The 27,175-nt window shown below is 42.7% G+C and overlaps 1 protein-coding gene and 1 long non-coding RNA gene across 2 annotated transcripts; both read left to right on the top strand.

Annotated features, from left to right (window-relative positions):
• Nucleotides 1–1,200: 1,200 nt before the first annotated feature.
• LOC124111329 (multiple epidermal growth factor-like domains protein 10) lies at nucleotides 1,201–25,193 on the top strand. The gene is made up of 8 exons (XM_048395982.1): nucleotides 1,201–1,207; nucleotides 4,320–4,426; nucleotides 7,851–7,983; nucleotides 8,451–8,777; nucleotides 9,393–9,498; nucleotides 19,621–20,294; nucleotides 21,986–22,073; nucleotides 23,789–25,193. Exons 1-8 carry the CDS (start codon nucleotides 1,201–1,203, stop codon nucleotides 24,384–24,386), a joined length of 2,040 nt encoding a protein of 679 aa, XP_048251939.1. The 3' UTR covers nucleotides 24,387–25,193.
• Nucleotides 13,881–16,146, top strand: LOC124111330. Its single transcript, XR_006857425.2, has 3 exons — nucleotides 13,881–14,378; nucleotides 15,267–15,373; nucleotides 16,071–16,146. It is a non-coding gene; the product is annotated as an uncharacterized LOC124111330 (long non-coding RNA).
• Nucleotides 25,194–27,175: the final 1,982 nt, after the last annotated feature.

The raw sequence follows: 27,175 nt of genomic DNA on the forward strand, positions 1-27,175 counted from the left end.
AATTTGGAATCGTATTTAGGAATTCTTCGTAAACCTTAGGTTGGACAACTGTATTGTCTCGCTTTTAAATGTCATTTGATAAGAAATACATGCTGATTTCATATTAATATTTACATTGCTAGGTCAATTCAATTTTGCACTTTTTCCGAAGCCTGGACAGTGTCAGTCAACCGCCCGGACCTTCCTGGGGTCGATCCCCGGCCGCGTCATACCAAAAGACGTTAGAAGATGGTACCTGTCTGGCGCTCGACGTGAAGGGGCTAAAATAAGGACTGGTCGGCTCGGAGTCAGTATGCTGTGTCTGAGTGGGGTTTTCAGGTTAAACTGCGGCAAGGTATCTCAGTGAGCTGGGCTATAAATCGGCATCATATGGAGCTACATTCAGTAGAACTACTTCCAGCGCTACACGAAATGATGTTCAATGCTGCGGACAAGCTTGTGCAGAGAAATCCATCGTTAAGGGGCGGTGTCATCTTGCATCACTGTTGCTGTGGATCGATACCGTTTGTTTTTACTGGTTTTGTCCCATGGATCACTAAGTCCACCCTAATCAAAGGCTTACTAATGGCTTAAAAGCTACCTCACGCCGAAATGGGGTTGTTAACATTCAAGATGAGATCGGCAACTCCGGCCACTGAAAACGTTGCCACATCGCCGAGGAATAGCATTACCATTGACAACACTGATTTTGGAGATCAAGAAAGGAGCTATATATAATCGGTGCGCAATGTATGGTTTAAAGTCATGTGGTTATCCCTTAATGACCGGGAATCAAAACAATAAATTGTATTGTGATTATATTGATGTTGTGTCTTATGGTTGACAATTGCAGAGATTAGTATGACACGAAACGAGTCGTAAACAGAGTTAGTGTGTTGCAGTATTTCATTTATTTCACTTCGGTCAGCATTTTGTTGGGGCTCTATAATGATCGGTATATGGCTGCACTATTGCTAAGGGACTAGCCGATTTCTATGTGATTTTGGTTTGTGGGTTGGGTGTCAGCTTAATGTGGGAGGGAAGCCCGAAATGATGCAGGTCTCAGACGTTTACCACTTCGGTGAAACCCACGAGCACGGGTATGGTGCTGACAAACCAAAAAACATAATCGGGGCGAACCGGGATTCGAACCCACAATAATAGGTTTCTGGCGTGCCCAAGGGACGCAACTCTGCACAGCGAATCGCGGCGCCTTACACGATGTGGGGTGGGTTGGTGAGATTTGTCTTACGACCACGAATTTTGCCACCCCTCCTACTTTCGCTGTGTCATATTTTTACACACACTTTCACGGTGTTAAATTGAAACAATATGTCAACACAGAAATCTGTACGAAAAGGAAACTTAGTGTGAAACAAACAAAGAACCAAGTGGTATACAATCAACAAATGTACTACAAAATTAACCAGGTTTACAAATCAACACAAATTACTGCACAGCAATTACAATGGCAATACACAATATCGCAGTAATACAATTTTCAATGACAGTATATAACATGATGGCAGTGGACAGTATGAGTGAGTGAGTGAGTATGGTTTTACGCCGCTTTTAGCAATATTCCAGCAATACCACGGCGGGGGACACCAGAAATGGGCTTCACATATTGTACCCATGTCGGGAATCGAACCCGGGTCTTCGGCGTGACGAGCGAACGCTTTAACCACTAGGCTACCCGACCGCCCCTGCTCAGTATGAAATACAACAAGAGTTTGCCACTAACGAGGCTATATCCCCCGCCCCTGTTGCAGAATTTATGACATAATTAAATCTAAACAAACCCTAACCTTTTTTAACCGAGGTGGAACTGGTCATGGAAATTGTAAAAAAAGAAGAGTTTGGAACCTAAGTCCATCTTGTTGCCATGGAAACGTAAAAATTAAAAATTTCTAAAATTTCGAAATAGCAAAAGACACCAGTGCAGCATGTACCTGACAAACCTGCAAAGTTTCATGAAACAATATTGAACGGTTTATGAGTTATGCTCCGGAAACGAACCCTACCCTCACAGAACCTAAGTCCATCTTGTTGCCATGGAAACGTAAAAAATGGAATTTCTGAAATTTTCTAAATAGCAAAAGGCACAAGTTCAGCATGTATTTGACAGACCTGCAAAGTCTCATGAACAAATATTGAACGGTTTCTGAGTTATGCTCCGGAAACGAAACGTGACGGACGGACGGACGGACGGAGCCCGTTTCTATATCCCCCGCCAACTTTTCGCGTTATCATGTGGCGCTGTGGGCATGTTAAGGGTGTTGATTTGGCGCATTATATATACATGTATACATGTATGTACATCATAGCAAGAAACCAGTTGAGTGTGTCAGTTACTACGTGAATGACATGAAATACTGCATGTTGTTTTCAACTTTTTTTAAACTCAGCACAACACGCTGGGACGATGAATGAATATGTGTAAACATTGTAAGAGGGATTCTAAAGAATATCTGGAAAATATCTTTCATTTCACCCCAAATATGCGTGTAAGAATATTTCTTGAAATTTCAGCACTTTTCTCTGAGCAAATTGGTCGAACAATTTTGCACGCATTGTATGTGCACGAGCGATGAGATGGAGGGTGACAGCTGTGATTCAGTCACAAGATATCGAACCACTGACACGTGTTTCATGATCTAATGTTGTTGGGAATATTATCCATCAAGGGGCTTACCAGTTTACAAATTTATGATCAATAAATGCACTGGAAAATCATGTTTGTGTTCAAACGTGTTAGCTCCAGAGAAATATTATTTTGAAAGCTTAATATCAGAAGGATTGGGAATCTGATGCGATTTGAACAAGAAACATACCTGGCCTGCGCTTATCTTTTATCGTTGTGTGTAAAATGAAGAGTTGCAGTAAGGAAATATAACCCCATACGCTGAGATGCCGCATGACACATTCATAAAGTCAAAAGCTACATACACATATAGTACAGAGTTTAAGGGGTACTGGCATCGGTAAAATGGCAGCCAATTACATTAACTAACATAACAGTTCCTGGTCCCCTAAACCGAGGGGCACAAAATAGTTAACACCCATTTTTATAGAGGCTAAAATGAAACAAACAACAAACAAACAAATAAAATGAAATAAGGGACTGGTCCTTTGTCATATACGGGGATTCAGATTAGGGGGTGCCATAGCTAATGAGGGTGAGTCACTAAAGTTATGTGTGTGTGTGTGTTGGGGGTGGGGGGGAAGTGGGGGGTGGGTGGGGGGTGTCTCGGGATGCACAGAGAATCGCGGCGCCTCAGACGACTGTGCATACCCCCCCCCAACGATAATAACGTAATAACGATAGAGGGGGATATAGCAGACTGTGTACACTGTACAAGTTCCCACTTCCCCATTGTGAAAAGGGTTTTGTCGCTTTTGTACATACATATATATATATATATATAATTATATATATATATATATATATATATATATATATATATATATATATATATATATATATGTGTGTGTGTGTGTGTGTGTGTGTGTGTGTGTGTGTGTGTGTGTGTGTGTATGTATATATATATACCTGCTTCTTGGGCCTGTCCTAGCTGCGAGGTGAGACTGATTACCGCGATAGTATACAGAACTCAGCGTCAATGCTATCGCTGCGAGGAGCTTGTATACTGTGGAGGTCGTGAATCGTGAAGCATTGTACCCAAAGTCTTGCCCCTCCCCCAGTTAATGACTGCACAATAGCAGCAGACAACACACTGACAACCATAACAGTAATTGTCATTTCCGCATACGCAAATTTCGGCTTGAATTACGTCATTCAGAATCATGCACCACCTCCAAATGTAAAAATAGTGATAAGTGTCACGTGACAGAACATTACCAGTAAATATAATTCTACTTTTTGTTTACGTTGTTTAGGTAGTTCCTGTAAACGCACATCTAAACGTCTCTGGTAAATCTGCGTTATAATTGTGGGACGTAAACACCAACTGAGATAAGGCTTTTGTCCCGAGCACTTTGGAGCAAGAGAAAGGTCAGTGTGACCCAGATGGCTGTATAGCATTTCAGGTAATTTCTAGTGTTGAGCAATACACCAGTTTGAGTACATGCCCTGTCTATCAAACAGAAAGTACGAATTACTTCTTTGAACCATAACCGAAAGTTGATACGAACTGTATTTACAAGTGATGTCCAACAAAAAAGCGAAATAACAGATCTGATAATTATGATTAAACGACGATTTTACGACCGCATCTAGAAACGTACGCCAGCAAATCCTACTATCTCGGGGAAGCAACACAGTATGGATCGAGTCCGGCCACTCAAATGTCACTCAGGTATATGCCCTTCTATTGAAGGTTATGTCGGACTGTCCTTTATCCTCAAGTGTGTACAGCATGGGATGGGTACGTGGAGCGGGGCTGGGGTCCATGTAGGTCCCCGGAGACAGGGGCATCTACCCAGGGTAAGGGACTTTCACAGTCAGTTAACTCCCTTGCCTCGAGAAGAGGGTAGGGTTCGTTGAGCGGGGATGGCGATATTGCGGTGATGTCACATAACTATATGTTAAATGTTATAGATATCTTGGCTTATGGTTCAATGAATTCTTAGATATGAGAAACACTGTTAGAGAACTCTATTATCTGGTTGAACCAGTCACGTTTTATGGATCATCAATATGGGGGTATATCAATCACTGGATTGTCTGGTCCAGACTCGATTATTTACAGACCGCCGTCATATAGCTGGAATGTTGCCGAGTGCGGCGTTAAACAACAAACAATCAATTTAAACACATGTATGCAAGTTAATATCTTACAAAACAGATCATGTCGTGTTTTCTGGGTGTACGTGACACCACTTCCAATCATGCTGTTGATGGGGCTTACCTCACAAATTGTTAAAATACATACTAATGTTTTAGACAATTTAAACAACATTCATCATATGGTCTTGACAAAAATGTAAATCTTGGGCCAGGAGAATAGACAAATTAGCAATCAGCTACACTGTTGAAAATATTTTATATTCAAGATTTACAAAAGCGAAAATAGAAATTTTATTAAACAACGCCTTCATATTTATGTTAATAACTGGAAAAAGGATTTATGGGATGATAAATTCAGCAAATGGCAACAACTTAAGAACACAAAGACAGTTTAAATCTTTTAATGCCATTGGACGTTATGCATTGAATATTGTTTTTAGAGACCAGCTTCAGCAATGTTAAGATGTTGTTCCCTGCCTCTTGCAGTGGAAACAGGTCGTTTTAATAAACCACCAACCCTTTCAACAGATAGGATTTGTACACATTTATTTTATCTCTTTAAACATTCTCACTGTTGAAGATTGGTTGTTGAAGATTTTCAATTGGTTCTCTCTTTTATTCTGATTTGAAAGAAGAATTATTTTTTTGAAGCAAGTAATAATATTCTACATTTTAAAAGTCTAAACAAAAAGGATCAATTAATTAATTCAATGAAAAATAATTGTATTCAACTAATGTCATCAAGGACTCTTCTAAATATGAGTAAGAGTGGGCTTTCTTTATGTAAACACCTCTTTTTTAGCGGTATTCTTTTTTAGAACTTTTATTTTTTTAATATTGTATATTTTAAACATGAATTATTATGGGGATAGGTACATGGGGCTGGGATGGGGATGGGTACGTGGGGCGGGCATGGGGATAGGTACAGGGGGCGGGGATGGGGATAGACACGTGGGGCGGGGATGGGTATGCTGAGCGGGGATGGGGATAGGTACGTATAGCGGGGATTGGGATAGGTACGTGGGAAGGGGATGGGTATGTGGAGCGGGGATGAGGTAGATACGTGGAGCAGTGATGGGTATGGGTATAGGAATGGGTATGTGAGCAGGGATTAAGTAAGTCCGTGGACAGGGGATGGAGATTGGTACTTGGGTAGGGGATGGGGATTGGGATGTGGGGCGGAGATGGAGATGGTTACGTGGAGCGGCGATGGGTTCGTATAGCGGGGATGGGGGATAGGTACGTGGGTAGGGGATGGGGATTGGGATGTGTTCGTGGAACGGCGATGGGTTCGTATAGCGGGGATGGGGATAGGTACGTGGGTAGGGGATGGGGATTGGTTCGTGGAACGGCGATGGGTTCGTATAGCGGGGATGGGGATAGGTACGTGGGTAGGGGATGGGGATTCGGATGTGGAGCGGGGATGGGGATGGGTTCGTGGAACGGCGATGGGTTCGTATAGCGGGGATGGGGGGTAGGTACTTGGGTAGGGGTGGGGATTCGGATGTGGAGCGGGGATGGGGATGAGTTCGTGGAACGGCGATGGGTTCGTATAGCGGGGATGGGGATAGTCACGTGGGTAGGGGATGGGGATTGGGATGTGGAGCGGGGATGGGGATAGGTTCGTGGAGTTGGGATTGTTACGTGGAGCGGGGATGGGGATGTGTACGTGGAACGGCGATGGGTTCGTAAAGCGGGGATGGGGATGGGGATAGGCACGTGGGTAGGGGATGGGGATTGGGATGGGGATAGGTTCGTGGTGTGGGGATGAGGATGGGTACGTGGAGCGGGGATGGGGATGTGTACGTGGAGCGGGGTGGGGGTAGATTCGTGGAGGGGGATGGAGATTGGTGTGTGGAATGCGTGTTAGTTAGGTCCATGGGGCGTGGATGGGGATGGGTTTGTGGAATGGGCGGATGGGGATGGGTTCGTGGAATTGGTATTATGTAGGTCCATGGAGCGGGGACGGGGATGGGTTCGTGGAATGGGTATCAGGTAGGTCCATGGAGCGGGGATGGCGATGGGTTCGTGGAATGGGTATCAAGTAGGCCCATGGAGCGTGGATGGGGATGGGTTTGTGGAATGGGCGGATGGCGATGGGTTCGTGGAATGGGTATCAGGTAGGTCCATGGAGCGGGGACGGGGATGGGTTCGTGGAATGGGTATCAGGTAGGTCCATGGAGCGGGGATGGCGATGGGTTCGTGGAATGGGTATCAAGTAGGCCCATGGAGCGTGGATCGGGATGGGTTTGTGGAATGGGCGGATGGCGATGGGTTCGTGGAATGGGTATCAGGCAAGCCCATGGAGCGGGGACGGGGATGGGTTCGTGGAATGGGCGGATGGCGATGGGATCGTGGAATGGGGTATCAGGTAGGCCCATGGAGCGGGGACGGGGATGGGTTCGTGGAATGGGTATCAGGTAGGCCCATGGAGCGGGGACGGGGATGGGTTCGTGGAATGGGCGGATGGCGATGGGTTCGTGGAATGGGTATCAGGTAGGTCCATGGAGCGGGGACGGGGATGGGTTCGTGGAATGGGTATCAGGTAGGCCCATGGAGCGGGGACGGGGATGGGTTCGTGGAATGGGTATCAGGTAGGTCCATGGAGCGGGGACGGGGATGGGTTCGTGGAATGGGTATCAGGTAGGCCCATGGAGCGGGGACGGGGATGGGTTCGTGGAATGGGTATCAGGTAGGCCCATGGAGCGGGGATGAGGTAGATTCGTGGAGCGGGGATGGTATGTGGAGCGAGGATGGGATGGGTCCATTTAGCGGGTATCATAGGGATGGGTAGGTGTGGCGTGGATAAGGTAGGTCCGTGTAGCAGTGATGAAGAAAAGAGAATGTTGGAGATAACGGACAGCGACAAATCCCGTGGTAGTTTTCATTTTACAATAACATTGTTTGATTGAAATTGTAGAGAACTTTTATTTATCTAAACATATTACATAAATAAAGCCTTTTGTTAATGACGTTCCTTGTTTTTCGTCGGGTTGTAGATCAATCAAAATTGAAAAACAGGTTTTTTATTTTAAAAACATAAACATAAAAAATAATTATAAATATATTTTGCCACAAGCACTGTTTTTCCGTTGACATATTTGCTTTCTACCGCATGCAGGAACATACTGTCACCTGTCCTTACGCAGTTGGAGTACACAGTCACTTGAGGACAGTTAACATGGCGGAAAGATTCAACTGTAGACTGCTACTGTCTTGCTTTGTGTTCATCCTACCTGGCGCTGAATGTAAAGGTAAGCAGATCTAATGTGTTAAGGAAAGATAACGGAGACCAAGCGTAGTTGAGTAGTTTGAGCTCCAAAGTGAGTGAGTAATATTATATATAAATGTCGCAGACAGCAATGTCCTGGAGATGGTCCGACTATATGTCCATAAGACATACTTGATAGAATCCTCTTGGGAACATTGTCGCGTTGTCACCCTTACGAAACCAAGACAAAAATAACCAAAAGGAGACAAAGCAAGTAACTAAAACTTATTGCTACTTAATGAATAAATTGTATTGTCGCTTTTTTGGACAATTTTAAAAATAAAAAAATAAAAAATGACACTGCAAAAATGAAATGATAAAGAGGTCATCACGCTGCTGTATTTCCTAATACAGGATATAATAATACAGGATATTTACCATCCATGTCAATATGTTTGCTTCGATCCACATTAAATGAGCCAGGGTTTTATGGATAACTGTATTCTACAGTCTGTCCATCGGAATGCAAGGACGGATTGTGTCAACCAAATGGACTTTGTGACGAGTGCCGTGATGGGTTTTATGGTATCCGATGCAACAAGAAATGTCCACCGACATGCACTGACAGCTTGTGCTACAGATTCAACGTGTCCTGTAAGAAGGAATGCAGTGAAGGTCTGTACGGCAAGAAATGTGACAAGCAGTGTTCCAGGTGTCCGGGCTCGTGTCACTGGAGGACAGGAGACTGTGCAGGAAACTCTTCAGCTAGAATGCATTTGTCTTCTATTGATCACCAGTCCCCGGTAGAATCTGAAGCATCTGAACACAGTGTTCCGGGTAAAATATATCCATATTTGCTGTCACGTGTCACTTGAGCATATTTCTTCTTTACATGAACGTGTCTACAAAGAGAAGTCAGGCCCAGTTGAAAATGTGTGTTTGTTGTTTTAGATGCTCTAAAGTGATTGATATTATAGGCAACGTCTCTCGTCGTCGGGGTACAATGACACAGACCATCTGATCGCTTCCGTGGTCTAGTGGCTAGAGCGTCTGCCTGGAGACCAGAGGGTCGGGGGTTCGATCCCCGACCGCGTCATACCAAAGACGTTAAAAGATCGTTTTTGTTGTTACCCTAACTAGCGCTCGGCATTAATGGGCTGACCAGGACTGGTCGACTCGGAGTATCCAGGCAGGTGTTGTACAGTGAATTATATACTTTAGGATATATATGACATTATGTATGTTTCATATGTGAAGCCAAAATTTTGGACAATTTTAAAAATAAAAAAATAAAAAATGACACTGCAAAAATGAAATGATAAAGAGGTCATCACGCGGCTGTATTTCCTAATACAGGATATAATAATACAGGATATTTACCATCCATGTCAATATGTTTGCTTCGATCCACATTAAATGAGCCAGGGTATTATGGATAACTGTATTCTACAGTCTGTCCATCGGAATGCAAGGACGGATTGTGTCAACCAAGTGGACTTTGTGACGACTGCCGTGATGGGTTTTATGGTATCCGATGCAACAAGAAATGTCCACCGACATGCACTGACAGCTTGTGCTACAGATTCAACGTGTCCTGTAAGAAGGAATGCAGTGAAGGTCTGTACGGCAAGAAATGTGACAAGCAGTGTTCCAGGTGTCCGGGCTCGTGTCACTGGAGGACAGGAGAGTGTGCAGGAAACTCTTCAGCTAGAATGCATTTGTCTTCTATTGATCACCAGTCCCCGGTAGAATCTGAAGCATCTGAACACAGTGTTCCGGGTAAAATATATCCATATTTGCTGTCACGTGTCACTTGAGCATATTTCTTCTTTACATGAACGTGTCTACAAAGAGAAGTCAGGCCCAGTTGAAAATGTGTGTTTGTTTTCTAAAGTGATTGATATTATAAGCAACGTCTCTCGTCGTCGGGGTACAATGACACAGACCATCTGATCGCTTCCGTGGTCTAGTGGCTAGAGCGCCTGCCTGGAGACCAGAGGGTCGGGGGTTCGATCCCCGACCGCGTCATACCAAAGACGTTAAAAGATCGTTTTTGTTGTTACCCTAACTAGCGCTCGGCATTAATGGGCTGACCAGGACTGGTCGACTCGGAGTATCCAGGCAGGTGTTGTACAGTGAATTATATACTTTAGGATATATATGACATTATGTATGTTTCATATGTGAAGCCAAAATAACACTGAATATGCATTGCACGTTCAACATCCCCCTCCTCTCATCGCCTACATACATCGATATTGACGTAATATTGCACTAAAACTTTAAAAAATATATAAATATAATATTATTATTTCCTTCTCTTTCACTTTCAGATCCTATGTTGCTCCCTGTCGTCGAAATAGGGATCCCAGTTGCAGGAATACTCGTCATAGCACTTACCATAGTAATTGTGTGGTATGTAGTAACACTACACTGCTTTACATGGGGTATACTTCAGAGTGATAAGAGTGATATTTTACCAGTATTTACATGTAGGTGCGAACTAATAAATCAATATTCTTCATACAGACGTCGAATATTTGTATGGTGACATGAACTCATTTATCTAAGTCTCATGAGCAAGTAAACATTTAGTTTAAGCGAATGATTTTAATATGACCATGATGATGTTTATAACATACATTCTGTTTGTACCTTGTTTCGATGACAAATCAAATTTTGAAAGTTAACATCAGGGGTCTATATTTCAGCGTCGTACGGAGGAAGAGACGGCTTACCACTCAGTCCCGTGTGCCTGAAGTCAAGGACACATCCAAACAATCAGACAACGCGTCTGCTGAACCTCTTGTTGAGACTTGATGAGGATATGTCATCTAAATATGTTTTGGTTGGTTGGTTGGTTTGTTGTTTAACGCCGCACTCAGCAATATTCCAGCTATATGACGGCGGTCTGTAAATAATCGAGTCTGGACCAGACAATCCAGTTATTAATATCATGAGCATCGATGCACACAATTGGGATCGATGACATGCATAAACCAAGTCAGCGAGCCTGACCACCCGATCCCGTCAGTCGCCTTTTACGACAAGCATAGTCGCCTTTTACGGCAAGCATTGGTTGCTGAAGACCTAATCTTCCCCGGAATCTTCACGGGTCTCATCTAAATATGTGAACTAGACATAATTGTGTATTGTCTGAATACCTCGGTTTTCGGTTTCTGTTGATTTGTATCTTTGGGTTTGGAGTACCCTAACGGTGTGAAATTTTATCAATGAAATAAATCGTCAGTAAACATTTCTTAATGAGTCCTTATAGCTTGGGGCTGAGAAAAGAACAGCTTTGTACTAGATAAGACAATTGTTGTGCCATTAGTGACTTGAGGGAGACTAATTTTCGTATATCTGAAAGCTTACTCTCGCGAATTAAGCAGAACCAGTTACATTGTTGGGGAGTACTGGTACCACGATGAATCAGGAGATTAAGGTCAAAAGACAGTTTGTGTTTGTCAGAGAACTTTGCATGGAACAGCATTTCAGGAATATCAAGGCGCGTTAGCTTGATGTGGTGAGAGAGCCTGTGCAGGTTGTAGGCGTTTACTCCTTTTTGAAACCAATGAGCACTGGCATGGTGCTGGCAAACCCGGACACACAGTCAAGGCCAACCGGAAATCGAACCTATGGTCTGAAATAAATGTTTCTGAAATGCCTAAGTGGCGCAACCCGATACAGCAGCTCGGTATAGGCCATCCCTGCCTTAATTCTGTCATTGGTGTTGTAAGTGGGCTCAAATTGTTGTTTTATAGTTTGTAGTCTTCAACTAAAAGGTAAATAAAGCAATGCGGTATTTTACATTGTATTGAACTTGTTTTTAACTTTCTTTTTGTAAGATACTTAAATTATGCTTACACTTCCACAGTGTAATCATTCATTGTTAGTTTAATCATATTATATTCAACTTAACTTAAGGGGATTGGTAAACAGGCCTAACTATGTAAATGCCACTCCCTGTTACATGATTAGATTTATGTTGACATCAAAACTTTAAGGTCAAGAAACTATATAAATTATATAATAAGAAGACCACTCATGTTACAAACACTACAGTCATATGCGTATAAGCTTAATAACATATGTTCATACTCAATTTACAAACCAACCTCTATGTTCTATCAAATCTTTGTACTCTTTAAAACACCAATAATCTACGACCATCTGAACGACACGTGACAAGAAGGCAGTAAAAGTGTATAAATTACTGATTTGAACGTAAACGAATCAAAATGGATGTTTTGAAATAATGCTGAAGATTGTGTATGAACCAGGACTTGTTTTCGGTCACTGATTCAAAACACGCAATCCTTTACTGTGATGATATGAGTCGAACAATTTTAATTTCAATTCACAACACATTATCTAAAACACCTCCAGCTTGTCCAGAGAACAGTGAATTCTATTTGGTAAAACCAGAGCACAGTTTTGTTTTTGCTATGATACATGAGTTAGTGAGTGAGTTGGGTTTAACGCCGCTTTTAACAGTATTCCAGTTATATCATGGCGTGTCAGCTTAATGTGCGAGGAAAGCCCGAAGTGATGCAGGTCTCAGACGTTTACCACTTCATTGAAAACATGAGCAGCGATCGGATCATATCATATCCCAGAAGTTTTCGTTAATTGCTAATGGGCTCTACATCAGGAAATATCTTGGAATAGTTAATGTAGTAGTAAGTAAGGTTAACCAACTCTTGTGACTAATAATTTCAGCCCAAGCCTGCTCCCTCCTTCCACCAAATCTCCTACGCTGGGATTACAGGACGCAACAGACTCCCCAAACCCTTTTACCCTGGAGGGTGAATTATGTTACAGGTATACAGTGTCTTCGTAGCCAGGCGTGGATCATTGCCCCTGCTAAAACATAACACACTGACGTGTTGTGTCGATGTCGGCCAGGGTCGCCATATTTGATATTTAGGAGGAAAGCTCCCCGTGGCGCTCCCGGGGCAAGGAAAATAAAACGAGAACAAAGGAGTACCGCTCGTCAATTTCGTTACCGTATTTATGCATGTAAAGTTAAAATGTTCGAAATGTTAGAATGTACAAAACTGTTTGATTGACATTCTATAAGTTGGCAAATAAGTAAGAAAAACGTACATCTTTATGGATAACAACCTTTTGCATATAGCAACGTTTAGATGTGGATTCGTCCACCGTTATCAAGCTTCTTTATTTCCTTAGAATGTACATATTCATATTAATGTTCATTCCAGGTGAAGAACTTCCTATACATGGTCTGTGTAGTCAAAGTCAGACATTTTGTGGTTGACGATGTCGTTGACCTGAGGTGGGAGTCGATCTGTTGGTAATGAGAGATGCAGAGGGGTTGCGGGCCATTCTCAGATGCTGACTCGCATTTGTAGTGGCATGTACATATTTTAACCTTTTCACAGTTTAACATGTATTTGTATGTATTTACTGTCTCATAGGCCTATAGGGTTGGATCTTGAACACCACCGCCTACATGTCGTAACATTAAAAGCAATGTACGGATTAAAATATTCTTTTTCTTCTTCCTGTATGAGGACGATTATTGCACTTAAATGTAGGGACATGTATGTACGTGTGTGTGGCTGCTTCTGTTAGTCCGGACTAAAGCCGACTTGAAGGTGCTAGCCCACTGAGATACCATGCCGCAGTTTGACATGTATACCACACTCAGACACAGTATACGGACGTTTAGCCAACCAGTCCTTGATTTAGCCCCTTGACCGCGGAGGCGGTCCCAGTGAGTATTCCCAACCCAGACACAGTATACTGACTCCGTGAGGACCAGTCCTTGTTTTATCTCCTTAATTTCGAGTACAAACAAGTACCGTCTTTTAACGTATTTTAGTTTTTCGTGGCAAGGGGATCGGAGCACCGGCCGTCCGCTCTTCGTGGAGATCTCAAGTCACGCGGAGACGAACATTCCAAAGTTATAAGAAATCCCTGCTCTTAGCACAGTTCATTACGCGATACCGACTGTATCGTATGCATGACTGTGTTTATGAAGCACTGCCAGATAAGGATGATACCGTATGTTCGAGAAAAGTCAGACTTTTCCAAACTAACTAACTCTCACTCCGGACATCACGAAGTTGCTAAAGCAGATACTCCGCCATTACGAATTCACTTCTAAACCCCTCGATGTGGGATTAGTCGTGACAATAATAATGCTATTTGTTCATGGTAACAACTTTATATATAACACACCGTTCAGTCCTAAATGTGACTAATATCACAACCGCCAGATCTCATTTTCACACGGAAGTTGCCACAAAATCCCTTCAATGACAAGGACATTGTTCACTTTTATATTATTGCACATATGCCGCCTGCACATTGATGGCCACAACCAGGCAGTCTGTCAACCCACATCGAGCTGGTCTTGGGAAGTCAACGGTGACCATACGCTGTAAAGCTGAACACTGAACAGGAATCAAGGTGAGAGGAGGTCTTAGTCTACACCTGGCCGGAGATATGGGTTGCCCAATAGCCTAATACGCCACAATTCGATGTGCATCCTATAGTTGCTCCACGAAGCGCCGGTCGTGGGATTAAATGACACATTCACCCTGATTCTACTGTTTGTTCGGTCAGTACAATACCCCTGCTAGTGGCTTTCATCAAAGTGCAAAACGTCAACGATCTGCTTCCCATGAGTCGACAGGACGTTTTAAAGTTCACAATGAGGTACATCATTTATATACAATTGAATACAGAAGAGTCTTTACTCTTACAGCCACCATTCTGTATGTACGTTTTCCGATAATCATATCGATAGTGAGTGACTCTGCATCACAACCTTTGTCGAAGAAGTCACAAGAGCAGTGGCAGGTTTCTGACAGAACAAGGATTACAGCAGGGCAAATCATGGATTCGAACCCTGGACCAGTGGATAATATTAACTGGACAATGCATATCAGCGACTTGGGCTACTTGTTCAGATTATTTCTCGTTAATTATATGAAGAATTAAGAATTTCGGACATAGTTACATTACCTAATAAGGTTGTACTCTTGTACCCTGTTTGAAGTCTCTACTTGTGACGGAAAACATTGATAGATTTTTTATGTCAGGAAGATATTTATCTTGGACATAATCGTCGTGATGTAAATGCGCACGTGCTTCACAATTGTACTGTTATATGCGCACGTACTGTGGCCTTGAAACAACATACATCGGTTGGTTAGCTGGCTGGCTGATTGGTTGCATGAGTGATGCATTTTTAAGTTATTGGTTTCATTGTGACGTCATTTCATTTCAGCGTTTGCAATTTTCATAATGGTGTAAAATCATATAATAATAACGCACCAGCATTAATATCTCCAGGTGACGAAAGTGGCATTCCAGTTGAGACACATCTGATGTAATGGGTGCCGTCAGTTGGTGGTTGATGACATGTCTGTTGGTTGGGTTCTACTGCAGTTCCAGTAATGGTAAGTTTGTGTTTAATGATGCAAATAACAGCCAGTATCTTCCAGGATATGACAAACAATGCTTTTCTCACATAAAATGTTGACAAATATATTTACAAAACGTATATCCTGAATAATCATATGATCAAGCTTGAATACTGCTGAATGAGCCACAATACAAAAATACCAAATCAATCATTCGCCAAACCTCGGATATAATGTATGAGATTTCGACTTGAAAATATATGTAGTCCCTTCATCGCCCTTTGGCAAAAAAACAAAATATTATTCAAAACGCGACAATGAGACAACAGGACAATTGTCAAGATGTCGCGTTGTGATATTGTCGCAATGTCCCGCCTAGGTTAATATTGTCCCTTTTCGATTTTATAAGGCAGGGCGATAACGCGACAATGTGCCTTTTTCTTTGCAAAGCAAACGAGTGGTTTATAGCTTGGACAACAATCCAAGCCAGTGGTTTATTAAATAATCGCACCTTCTCTAAAAGTAAGGAAGAGGTGGAACAAAACTTTGTGATTGGGTTACCAACTCATATGAGTGTTGTGTAGTATCCGTCAAATTCAAACCTAAAAACTTAAACTACACCACTAGGCGACCCCACCATCCCATATCTAGCTAATTAATTTAACCATAATTTTTGTAATGATTTTTCTAGCATATATTATATATTTATATATTTGTTTGTTTCCCGTAACAGTTTTAGAGTGTCCATCGGAATGCAAGGACGGATTGTCCATGAGCCAGACTTCAAAATTTCAGGTTTGAGTATCAAAAAGCTGAACAGATCCGATATGGATTTTCAGTTAGCATGATGTCTTAAGTGTCCAAAACGCCCACCCGGACATTCAGGATCGGTAGCTTAATACACTTTTGGCGGCCATCTTTAAAATGGCCGCCACGCCCTTTCAGAAGAATACTAACATCAGAAAAACTCAAATAACTCACCATCAAGATGACCTATGAACATGCAATATGGCTTATTTTGTTCGCAACAAAATTCTGCACCAGCCAGTATATAACAACGTTATTTTTGAATTTATAATTTGTTCCAAAATTTGGAGTTTTTCAAAACATATGGGTATTCACAACATTCGAATCTACCTTGAATAACGAATCCTGTCAGAGGATCCTCGACTTGTTTGCAGTTTTCTTGGATGGTCTACGTCATGAGAACGGTCAGTTGGCTGCCTACTGGATGCTGTACATTGATCTGGTAGAAATACTACTTGGTTTGATTCGTGCAGACCGAACCGGAGACTGGCATTTGCATCTGAGTAGCATCAGGGATTTGATACCCTGGTGTTTCGCAATGGACAAAACGAACTATGCACAGATGAGTGAACTGGATAGAACCTGCCCAGATCTACAACGGCACTTTCTTGATGGTGGATTCTCGGTGCAGCTCCGACAGAGTAATCCATTTGGCAGAATTGCTGTAGACTAGACCCTTGAAGAGACAGTTAATAAGGACACCCAGACGCCCGGTGGGACAAAGGGCTTTAGCTTAAATCAGGTTGCACTGTCTCGCTACTATCTCAGGGCAGAGCATAGGGCAAATGCTCTGAGACAGCTAAGAGACCTCATCTCGTTGCAGAGTCCAGGGCTTGGTCATACTGACTTGCAGAATTCGCGGAACACCAGAGACGAAGCTGATGTGGAGTCTATAGTCGAACTGCTTGAAAGCAGTTGGATAAACCCCTTTGGGAATGAGCCCATTGATCTAGTCTGCATTTCCACAGGTGCAGCAGCACCACCTGATGTATGCAGTGACATTATTAAAGCTCGAGAAAGGGGAGAGGAGGCATACAAGCTACAGGCGGAACGGCTGGAAAAAGGGTCGGGATTCTATGATCCCATAAAGAAGTTGAAATTGAAGACATTCGCCGACATGAAAAAGGACACTGTGGTAAAAGGAACAAACAAAGAAATTGTTCTGAAAGCAGACAATCGGGCATTTGGTCACATGCTTCTTATTGCCCAGAACAGAAAGCTGGACATGCGAGAGGTTATGTGTTATCCCCTTGGTCAAAAGCCATGGGCACTAGCCAATGGTGATGGGACACTGAAGAAAACAGGAAAATCATCATTAGGCAAGCATATTGAGAAGGACATGGCAATCACTGACATGGCCACCGGGCGAAGGGCAACCATCGTTGATGCCATGGGCATTGTTCAAAAGGTCCATGGGGAGCAACTGACATTTGACGAACTGTCTGATCGAATACTGAAACAGATCCTTACTGACGGACGAGGAAGTGAGAGAACCGATGTAGTATTTGATATGTACAGGGACCAGTCGATAAAGACTGCAGAAAGGATCAATCGCGGGTCTACTCAAGGGATTGTCTTCAGTCAAATCAAGCCTGGCCATCGTATCAAGAACTATAAACGTCTGTTAGCCAGCACCGAGAGCAAGACTAAGCTGACAAAGTTTCTGGCGGATAGCTGGAAAGACGAAAAGAAAAGAGAGCTTCTTGGTAACACTACGTTAATGGTAACATCCGAAGGACTATGCTTTCAGATTACACAGGATAAAGTGACAGAGGTGGAAGAATTGGCTACAACTGGACATGAAGAAGCCGATACACGACTTGTTGTCCATGCCAAGCATGCCGCAGCAAACTATCCTACAGTGATTGTGATTTCAGAGGATACGGATGTTTTTGTTATCCTCCTTGGGATGCATTCAGAAATTGGCACACGGATACTATTGAGAAGAGGAAAGAAAAATCAGTTTAGACTGATTGACATTTCCAATTGGGTACCACACTAGGCAAGAAGGTCTGTGAGGCACTAATAGGTGTCCATGCCTGGACTGGCTGTGATTCTGTCAGCTCATTCGCGGGCAAGGTAAAGGTAAAAGCCGTTAACTTGATCAGGAAGAATGAACAGTTCAGGGATACGTTTGTGCTTCTTGGACAGCAGTGGTCCGTTTCAGATGATCTATTTGATGGCATACAAGAGTTCACCTGTAGCATGTACTGTCGCAATACAAAGGCCAAAGGGGTGAATGAACTGAGGTACGATATGTTCTGTGCCAAAAAGGGTGATTTGTCATCTGGGCAGCTTCCACCTTGTAAGGATGCCTTGCTACAGCATACTAAACGTGCTAACTATCAGGCAGCTATATGGCGGCGCAGCCTTCAGAACACAGTAGACCTCCCTGAACCAACCGAAGGGCATGGCTGGCATCTGAGTGACGGAGACATTGCAATATCGTGGTTAACTGGAGCACCGGCTCCTGAGCTGGTTCTCTCCCTGATGGCTTGCAAGTGTCCACGTGTTTGTGCTGAAGACAGTTGCACCTGTATCCAGAATGGATTACCCTGCACCCCAGCATGCAAACTGCAGAACTGTGCCAACATGACAGCGGAAGATGACACCGACCCAGTCCAAGAGAGTGACGATAGTGACATCGATAGTGATGAAGACTAATGCGGACTTATGTTTTGAACCACAAGCCACCTGGAATAGCATTTTTCTTTCAGTCGATTGATTATTAGAAACAGACTATAATTCCAATTCACAAAACCCTACCCAAGTAGAGCAGAGCCCATTTTCGATAGAGAGGCCAATTTGTGCATAAAGGCTTTTTTGGGTATGGTTTAACTGATTTCCTCTGATTCGTGGTGATAACCCACTCCAGAAAGCGCCAAATGCAATAAATTATTACCAAAATTTTATTGTCTGCACTTATACTTAAGGGTCAAATAACTGCCCCAAACATTTTATCCACACCTGGAGAGCTGCCCAAGGTGATCTAGGACATACATTTGCTGGTGTGTATAGCAGGCTTGACATTTGAAAGAACTTTGTGAAAAAAAGCATCAACGCATACCCATATGTTTGAAAAACTCCGAATTTTGGAACAGATTATAAAATCAAAAGTCAAGTTATTATATACTGTCTGGTGCAGAATTTCGTTACGAACAAAATAAGCCATATTGCATGTTCATAGGTCATCTTGGTGGCGAGTTATTTCAGTTTTTCCGGTGGTTAGTATATTTCTGAATGGGCGTGGCGGCCATTTTAAAGATGGCCGCCAAATTGGTATTAAGCTACCGATCCTGATTGTCCGGGTGGGCTTTTTGAACACTTAAGACATCATGCTAACTGAAAATCCACATTGGATCTGTTCAGCTTTTTGATACTCATATTCGGTCTGGCTCATGGACTACAAAGGGACTTTGTGACGACTGCCGTGATGGGTTTTATGGTATCCGATGCAACAAGAAATGTCCATCGACATGCACTGACAGCTTGTGCTACAGATTCAACGTGTCCTGTAAGAAGGAATGCAGTGAAGGTCTGTACGGCAAGAAATGTGACAAGCAGTGTTCCAGGTGTCCGGGCTCGTGTCACTGGAGGACAGGAGAGTGTGAAGCTACACATTCGTTGAAGCAAACAAACACAGCAACAGGCGAAACCACACAGGCTGCACTGACCATAAATACAAGTATCCGCCCTGGGGAGGTAGCATCAAGTTGTCGGACAGGAGCATGTAGGATTGATTTTAACGGTCGGCCAGTCTGTCAGTACGGATGTGAAGATGGCGCTCATGGGGCAGCTTGTGATCAGAGGAATCCCGAAAGCTGTACACAATGTAAACAATTTGGAAACGCGTGCGACTCAAATGTCAGTGGATTGAATGAGGAGAACTGTAATAAAACCTGTTCTGATTTCACAGCTAGGTGTTGCACTAAAAGCGGCATGGCTGAAGGTCTCAAGATTCATTCTGAGGAGGCATGTACCGAGAACTGCAGCATGTACTGTCGCAATCTGCCAGGGTTAGACACGGATTCATGTGACAAGCTTTCACGGCCACGTGCATATGAATGTATCCGTGGCTATATGGAGGCACTGTGTAATCAAATTTGTGAACAGTGCAAGGAATCGCTAGCAGATGCCAAACCGACCACAGGTACTTACTCCATAAATATATCTAGTATGCATGTAGTGTAGGATACCTAGAGCACGCTGCGCTTTCTGGAAGAGTGAGTAGGATATCTTTGCCTAGCATCGCAGTCACCAGTAAGCCAGCCATACTATCCCAACCTATACAGAATTAAGTGTGGATCAACACCAGAAATGCCCCCCCCCCCCCCCCCCCCCCCCACACACACACACATTGTACCCATGTCGGGAATAGAACCCGGGTCTTCGGCGTGACGAGCTAACGTTTCAATTACGAAGCTACCCAACCGCCCCTACGACATTAAAGACATGTGGAGGACGTTTCCAAATTTGTCGCATTATTGACAAGAATGATGTAATTCCCCATCCCGATTTGTACCATATGTTCCCGTGTTTCTTTCAGGTTAACAAATGACGTGTCTTTGCATGTGTTTGTGACGGGTGCCACCGGTGGGGCAGGATACGCTCGCCTTTCTGCGAACACCTGGTACCATCACTATTTGATAGTGATTCATAAACACAGGCTCATGATGTAGTCGGAATCGTTCAATCGACTCTGCTTTTGGCAGAGATTTCTGGTGAATACGGAAAGGGTTTTGTCGCTTTTGATGTCGCTAAAGATGTGTTACTGGTATAAATATGTATTACTGGCATAAATATGTGTTATTTGGATAAAGTTGAGTTACTGGCATAACGGTGCCAGTCAAGTGGGTTTTTTAAATGCCAAGAGCCTAATGGCTACACCTTTGCAAACGTTAATGAAAACCACATCGATCTAAATCACTAAGCGTTTAGTCACTACACTGTTATTCACTGCCGTAAAACGAAATTTCTGGTAAATATCTTTCTGAGGGGGATGTGATAGCTTCTATTTGCAGCATTACTAGCTTTCAGTTTCGAGTTTTAGTTTCGATGCGTCGATAAAATTAGGTAAGCCACAACAATACTAAACAGTCGAGCAGGAAATACTTTGACAGGCAACCGAGGGTATATGATTGAGACAGGATGACGTGACGGTACACTCAGATAACAGAAACTGCCGTTCTTTCATTGAAGTCCTCATTCAAAATATATACATACCCTTGATATTCATTCTGTGAAGTAAATTAATAGCCCTCCAGTACTTCTATCCATGATGTTGCCGCCATCTAAAGGACGCACATTTGAAAAGCCAAACATAAGAACTCTGCAGTTATATGATTGAATGTGTTTTTTGTTTACAAAGAAATCACTTCCTAGAATATGTATACCGCTCTCATGAACAACCAGTAGGGTTAAATCTATTGTTCTCATCAACAGGGATATTATGACCTCCCTTGGATTTTATTAATACAACTTCCGTTTATATTGTAACATATGAATGTCTCTCGCTAGAATTTATTTTGCATTTGAACACAATTAACGAAATGTAACATGAAATGATAAATGTTTTCTTTATTGCCGAGGATGGAACATGCAATTTCTGTATCTGCAGCCTTGTGAGTGTACCACCAGGCTACAGACGCGCTGATAAATCACTATGCTTTTATGGATGTCTTTTCAAAGTACCCGTACACAGCAACAGATTCCTTTGGTTCGCCCGATTCCTTTTGTTCGTGGAAAGTATGTTTGAAACATAAAAATGTTGATAAATGTCTTTTAACCCTACACACAGCCACCTCACCATTGTACAAGTCTAATTATTGGTTTTATGAACAGGTGGTCTTCTGAGTACGAATACTATAATCATGATGACAGCACCCTGTGTCTTCGTGGCAATCGTGGTCATACTTCTGGCAATACGATGGTGAGCATCCTCGGTATTACATTTCCGTTCTATTATGATAACGCCCTGGACCAATCGTTGTGTATAATCGTTTCGTTTAAATTCCGATTTAAATAACACTTATGTCTGAGAATATTACTGCGAGCAGACCCGTGAAGATCCTGGTTAGAACAGGTCTTCAGCAACCCATGTTTTCTGTAAAAGGTGACTATGCTTGTCGTAAGAGGCGACTAACGGGATCAGGTGGTCAGGCTCGCTGACTTGGTTGATACATGTCATCGATGCTCATGAAGTCAATCACTAGATTGTCTGGACCAGACTCGATTATTTACAGACCGCCGTCATGTAGCTGGAATATTGCTGAGTGCGGCGTTAAACAACCAACCAACCAACCGGGTAAGACATGCTCTATTACGAGGCGACCTAATGGATCGTGTTGTAAGACTCCGTGTCTTGGTTGATTTGCTGTCATCCTACCCTACGGGTTGAATCCGTGTTCATCACTGGATTGTCTGGTCCAGACTCGATTACATGTATGCCCAGGCCTCCGTCATATATCTGGAATATTGCTGAGTGCGGCGCTAAACAACAAACAACGAGGATGAAGAGTGAGTAACAAGTGAGGTGAAATGGAGTTTAACGTCAATATCATTGCACTTTCATAGCGACGTACATGCACGTGTGTCTGTTTCTGCTTGTACTAGTTCTGACTAATGCCGAGTTTATAGTGCTAGACCACTGAGATAACATGCCGCAGTTTAACATGAATACCCCACTCAGACACAGTATACAGACTCCGAGCCGACCAGTGCTTGTTTACCAAGCGCCAGGCAGGGTTACAACAAGTACATTCTTTTAACGTCTTTTGGTATGACGCGGCCGGGGATCGAACCCCGGACCTTCCGCTCTCCCACAAGACCAAAGAGACGGTCCTAATAGTAAAAGACAAGTGAATGTGGTCTTCTACGGTATCTACGACGGATAAAGGATGTAAATGTGTAATGTCACAGTCGACAGATCATAAAGTCAATAACGTTGAGATAGAATGTATTTATTTGTGTTTCTCACTGCTTATTCCTTTCATTATCGACAGAAGCAACCTGTGATTGTGTTCGAATTTCGGTTCGCCCCGATTAAGTTTTATTTGTTTGTGTTCGTGGGTTTCTCCACAGTGGTAAACGTCAGAGACCGGCATCCACTTCGAGCTCTCCTCCCACAGTAATCTGACACGCCGTGATATAACTGGAAAACTGTTCAAAGCGCATTAAACCCAACCTCAGAACTCTAGAACAAAAGGCACAAATATGCAGTATGACAGATGCCTTGAAAAACTTTATCATTAGTTCACTATATATATTATTGTGGAGATATTTGATTTGGCTCGAATCTGTAGAATGTCATGAAAATAAGGGTACATTATGGGGCTTTGGTTTCGTGGAACAGCATATGAATGTTGAAGCGGTTTCTCACGCTGTGAAGACCCAAGTTCGATTCCCTACATGGGTACAATGTGTGAATCTGCTGCAAAAATAGTGGTACAGCGTTACGTAAAATTCACTCCCCAATACCTCTGTCCACGGCAGATATGGCTGAAATATAGCCAAAAGTGGCGTAAAAATCATTGTCACGTGCACGTGTACGATATGGCTAATGCATTCTAAGAATTTGATATTCGGCCTTGCTTGACATGACTGTCACATTCATAACACTATATTCTATGTCCACCTTTGTTGCAGTAGGTCAGTTAGAGCGTTTTACAGATCACCAGCAATATCTCCGTCTCTGCTGAGTGATCGAAAGGTTGGCGATATCGTCAATGTGATAGCCGATAGAGATGCAGGTGACGGCCTCGGAGTCACAGGGAACACGGGCGCTTCCTTGCAACTCAACTCAAGCTACCCGTCACCAGTCTATCACGCCAATCGGGACACGGAAGAGGACGATTACACCCTGCCAAGCGATCCCCGGCAAATGTCTGTGAAACACCTACTTCGTTCCAGCTTCAGTTACATATCACCTGTGCACCCTCCTGTAGATGATGTCCCGGCTATGCCAATGGATTACCTGCCGCGACCTGCAGATGACAATCAGACCTTGTCACGCGACCTGTGTGTGAAGGGCATACTGCGTTCAAGCGCAAGTTACATAACACCTGTACAAGGTAGTGTGTACACTACTGTAGGTGACGCGCAGAGCCGCGTTGGGAGCGCCCGACTTCCCCCTCAAGAACTCTATGAGTCTCTCAATCGCTTCCATAAAATCGACCCGAATCATTTGTACTCTTTCTTAGAATCTGCCGAGGAGGACACAAACATTAGCAATGACACATCATAAATATATGTGTATACATGACGAGTATCATAAGCAGTATACAAATATTATATTGGATTCTATACAAGACCATGGCAATGCATGTTGGGTAACGTCGTCAGACGCTTGTTTCAGTGGACGTTTGTATTGACGCTCTGAAGTGAACAACTTTGTGGAACTACAAGATAAGTCCGTCATATTTCTTATGAACCATTTATGATGCTGATCCCAGGTTTCCACAATCTCTATCATATATAAATCACGTACACGTAAGACCATATAAATCTCTTACATCATTCACTTAGCTGGAAGGTTGCTGATCGTGGCGTTAATTAATAATCCAACAGTATTTCGATAGTCGTGCGTGCTGTTTCATTTGCGGAGCAGTCATAAAATCTCAATCTTTGAACTCGTGTTGAAACAGCACTATCTCGCATACCATTTTATATCTCAATTCTGTTGTGTTCAATATATTGGACACTTGCCAAGCCGAGAAATGCAGAAAACGGACGAAACTGTCAGTCGACCTTATTACTACTTTACGATTGTTTCTCCACAAAACACGCATAGAAGCGAAAGGATTGTTGGTACAATATTTGAATACTGAAATAGGAATATCACGATTTGTTTTTATAACAAGATTGTACATAGTTCCCAACTTATCACAGTACTTTTTTCTTTCGCTTATGAGTTAAATTTGATTTTTATTCGAAATAGGACACAATAAGGAGGACTGGGACATGGGGATTTGGTCATTTTGAAGAAAATATACATCGGATAATGTTATGCGATTTTACGACCGCTTTCCCGCTGCAGTAACAAAGCGATCTTGAAGATGCTGACGATCCTGACGTCGGGTGGTGACCCTTGGTCTTCCACTACGTGGTCGGTCATCTGTAGTGTTGGTTGCCTGGTACTGTTGCTGGAGCCTGTATATGGTCCTTACGTGGACTAGAAATGCATTGGCTACCTGCCGGGCGGTTTGTCAAGCTTGCAATCATCCAAGGGCTTGGTGTCCTTGATTTCTTGTCAATCTTGGCATGTGGTAGCAATTCAATAACGGATGAATGTTATCCGATCTGGGTGGATTTGTATAGGGCAAGAAATGGGGGAACGCATGTGCATTTCAATTTGCACGGAACTCACGGGCATCGGGTTACCATGGCCGTTGGCGTGATGCGTTTGGGCGACCTGTTTTATTGTCATCTGCTTTGTTTTTTATCATCATATTTCATATTTCCGAACAAGGTAATGTTAGGCTTTAGGAACTTTGACAAAAAGTACCCAGATATTTAAATGTAAACTTTTCATGCAATGTTATTTGGGGTGACGTTTCTTTTGCGGTTCAGTATATGTATGCGCATTAACTAAACATCACCCTTAATAAATGATGATAACAAAGATACAAATGATCTGCATTCATCTGACGGTACACAGATAGTTTGAATACTATATATATAGCTAGGTCCCTATCACATGAACAGCTTTATCCAGATGCTTAGAACAGCACTATTAAGGACAGCAACAACACTGATGTGGCTCATTGGTAATACCATACTTAAATACATACGATGAAAGAAGGCTTTTACCCCTTTGGTGAAACCCACAATCACGTGTATGGTGATAAGAAAGGATTTTAACAAGGGCGATACTTGGATTCATACCCAAGATGAATGTGAATTTAAGGTGTGCCTGGCTTAGAGAAGTGGGTCACTATTACAGAGTACATTACACATAGAAGATATATAACGTCAATGCAAAGGAATAATAGTCGTGATCATCCGCCGAAATAGTTCTATTTAGCGTATTGATTAGGCAAATACTAGCAAACCAACAATGGTTCATTGATGCCACTTTCTGAACACATCAACGTGTTACATGAACTGCTTCATAAGGTTTTTGCCCGAGGAAAACTTAGAAATCGCCTTTTTCAAGAGAGATCTTTTATAGATTTGAAGAGATAATGAAACAAGTAGAGACAGATTTGTTGGATAAACTTTTGGCATCCCAAGACATTAGCTTTTAGAGTTCGTACGTCCTGCTTGGAAGGTGTATCGAATAAGGTAAAACATCAAGCAAAGCCTTAAAGGATGTATTGTGCCCTTCGACATACACCATCCTCGGTCTCTCAACTTGTCGATATGAGTCAGTAATATAGCCAGTGCAACGTTATATATTACCTCATTCACTCACTGGTCACATTTAGAAACTGACGGAACGACCCATCAAAACCTATTTTGAATTAATATCATTATATTGGTATTTGAAACCACGAGTAAAATTTTCTTTTTCAAAGTTAAGAAAGAAGTATTATTCGGACCCAATTCCATAGCCACGTATCTTTTACTTCCAAAATATTACTTCTCTTGTTCTTGTTGTTTGGGAGTACATCGTTTAACATGTTCTTAACTTATCTTCACTGAACCTAAATAGAAGCAAATGTGCTGTCAATGGAAGAGTCCTGATATCAGGATGTCGCGTCTCGTAGTGTAAGGCCTGGCGTTATCTTGTTTAAAGTCGATGTATTGGCGAGCACTGACGGCCCTACCCCCGTCAGGATTAATGATCTCAATGGTAATTGGTCCAACTCGCTTCTTCCACCAACGGCATCCTATGTCGTTTTGCTTGGAACCCCCCATTGATCTCTCTCTACAAAACAAACATCAGCCCCTCCCCTCGTCTACTGCTAAAGCCCCACTGAGCCATCTACACTCAAATTGTAGTATCTGCTTTCATCTCAGAAAAGGGTAGTTCTCAAATGTTGCCTTGTCTGTGCTGTATGTGGTGCCCTGATTATACACAATAAAAAATCA

This window comes from Haliotis rufescens, unplaced genomic scaffold, assembly GCF_023055435.1.
Source record: "Haliotis rufescens isolate VD_foot unplaced genomic scaffold, xgHalRufe1.0.p SCAF_15, whole genome shotgun sequence".
In the NCBI taxonomy this organism is placed as follows: Eukaryota; Metazoa; Mollusca; class Gastropoda; order Lepetellida; family Haliotidae; genus Haliotis; species Haliotis rufescens.